This window comes from Colobus angolensis, unplaced genomic scaffold (assembly GCF_000951035.1).
Source record: "Colobus angolensis palliatus isolate OR3802 unplaced genomic scaffold, Cang.pa_1.0 Scaffold233, whole genome shotgun sequence".
NCBI classification, from domain to species: domain Eukaryota; kingdom Metazoa; phylum Chordata; class Mammalia; order Primates; family Cercopithecidae; genus Colobus; species Colobus angolensis.
This window is the reverse complement of record NW_012115522.1, coordinates 706,174-708,754: the sequence shown is the minus strand read 5'-3', so window position 1 is coordinate 708,754 and position 2,581 is coordinate 706,174. Positions and strand designations below refer to the sequence as shown.

Below are 2,581 nucleotides of genomic sequence, written 5' to 3'. Positions count from 1 at the left end.
TAAAAAACAGGGTATGGTTTACTAAATACGTTGGCCCAGATATACAAAAAAATTCAAAACGACCATTTTTTAAGGAACCATTTTTTAACGACCATTTTAATTAAGGAAGATTCATCTTGCCTATACAAATTTACTAAGAAATCTTACTACTGAGATTTGAATTAACAGATCTGTAGTTTGCTTACATAAATTCATTTTCTACCTTTTTCATAGATTCAAAAGAGCAATATAAGAAGTGGAATCTCTAAGAATGGCTTCCAGCCTCTGGAATGAAACCACTACCTCTGTTTATCAGTACCTTGGTTTTCAAGTTCAAAAAATTTACCCTTTTCATGACAACTGGAACACTGCCTGCTTTGTCATCCTGCTTTTATTTATATTTACAGTGGTATCTTTAGTGGTGCTGGCTTTCCTTTATGAAGTGCTTGACTGCTGCTGCTGTGTAAAAAACAAAACCGTGAAAGACTTGAAAAGTGAACCCAACCCTCTTAGAAGCATGATGGACAACATCAGAAAACGTGAAACTGAAGTGGTCTAACACTCTACAGAAGATGAACAAAATCTCTGAAAGCAGCTCAACCTCTTCCGAGAAAAAAAAATCTTCTGAAGCCAACTGTTGCTACAAAACAAATTCTGACTGAAAGGTTAAAAGATTTCTAGTAGAAGGGGAAAAACAAGTTAAATATGCACTGTTTCTGTGTGTAGCCATTTCATTAAACATACAGTAAAACTTCAAAAATGTGAATTTATCAATCTGTTTAATACTGACACTTCGAAAACTGGATAAAAGATTCCTAGAGTTCAATATTAAACAGCAAAAGAAAGGTAAGCTGGAAAACACAAGCAAGGCTAATGATGCTAAGATAATTTTATACCTAACCAATTCACGTAGACCAAAAAATAGTGTGTTGGTAAAAAAATGCTATTTAAAATGTGTTTCTAAGCCCAAAGTAAAATACTTCCACTTATATATATATTTGCATAAAATTCTCACAAAACTTACTGCTTAGTTAGAAATGCATGATACAGGAAAGGCCTAGTCTATTTTCAAACTAAAACTTACTACTACACCCCTTCATTTCCTGAGTTTGTTCTTTCATTTTCTCTCTCTTATTTATACCTCAAAGGCTAAGATAACCAAGGCAGAAAGACTACCAAAAAAAAAGGTCAAAATACCAAAAAAAAAAAGGTCAAAAGATAGGGTCACTCAACACCTGTTGAGAAATATGGTAGTTTTATTTCTTTGAATTTCAAGGGCTATATATTTTGTGACCCTAACACTATTTTGCTATCCCCCATGAGCAAACCAAAGCATGCCCTTAACCACTATACTACCCCTAAGTCAGAAATGTCACTCCTGGAAATGTGTATCCTGAGCACTTAGTTCAAATGTAAAAAGCTCAAAGTACAAAGATTTTTACAACAGCATTACTCAAAATAACAAAAAATGGAAAATAGTTAACTAAGCCTTTAACTAAATGTGGCGCATCAACTTAATGAATTATTAAAAAGCAACTGAAGGCCGGGCACAGTGGCTCATGCCTGTAATCCCAGTACTTTGGAAGGCCAAGGTGGATCGATCACAAGGTCAGGAGTTCGAGACCAGCCTGGCCAAGATGGTGAAACTCTGTCTATACTAAAAATACAGAAATTAGCCGGGCATGGTGGGGAGCACCTATAATCCCAGCTACTTGGGAGGCTGAGGCAGGAGAACTGCTTGAACCCGGGAGGCAGAGGTTGCAGTGAGCCAAGATTGCACCATTGCACTCCAGCCTGGGCAACAGAGTGAGACTCCGTCTAAAAAATAAATAAATAAATAAATAATGACTATAATAATGTTACTTAAATCAATAGTAAACATTTTAAATTAACATTAACTTCACCAATAAGGCAGATTAAATTTATCTGAGAGGCAGAATGTAGGAACTGCTTCTCTCTACTCTCTTTTCTCTATCACCCTTCTCCTCGCAGTTACTTCTAATGCCAGGTTTAGAAGAGAAGGATTCTAAAGAAATTCCCAGATTTTAAAAAGGGATCGACCTGGAAGGCCTTAACAGAAAGTCTAAGGAATATTTCCATAAATGCTGGGGTGATCCTCAACTAGCCCAGGTAAAGTGATTGGACAGATGCCCAAGCAATTCCTTCTGCTCTTTGCCCACCCACACAAGTGCAGCGCCCTGGGTTTCCCAAAAGGTCTGTTCTTCTCCCTCTCACTCTCATTAACTCTGTTCTTCAAAAATGACCTGAAACTCATTTACACTTAAGTAAAAATAATGTGTGCTACCCCTCACAGGAATATCTGTATTTTGGCAGTGCTAAAAATCTTAAAGGATCTCCAAAAGCTGAGCATTTTTAAGGCATTTGAATGTGGGCATGTATGCATGACACTACTCTATTGGGGAGGCTGGGTCAAAAAGGACCTAACTTTTGTCTCCATTTAAGTAAGTTTCTGGGCAGGCATGGTGGCTCACGCCTGTAATCCCAGCACTTGGGGAGGCCAAGGTGGGTACATCACCTGACGTCAGGAGTTCAAGACTAGCCTGGCCAACATGGTGAAACCCCATTTCTACTAAAAATACCA

At 37.7% G+C, this 2,581-nt stretch overlaps 2 protein-coding genes across 2 annotated transcripts in view; one reads left to right on the top strand and one right to left on the bottom strand.

Moving 5' to 3' along the window:
- GTF2E2 (general transcription factor IIE, polypeptide 2, beta 34kDa) overlaps positions 1-2,581 on the bottom strand; it is a 103,646-nt gene that overhangs the window by 83,334 nt on the left and 17,731 nt on the right. The gene's annotated exons all lie outside the window — the stretch shown is intronic.
- On the top strand, positions 251-894 carry SMIM18 (small integral membrane protein 18). The gene has a single exon (XM_011944538.1). The coding sequence runs from the start codon at positions 251-253 to the stop codon at positions 536-538; it is 288 nt and encodes a 95-aa protein (XP_011799928.1). The 3' UTR covers positions 539-894.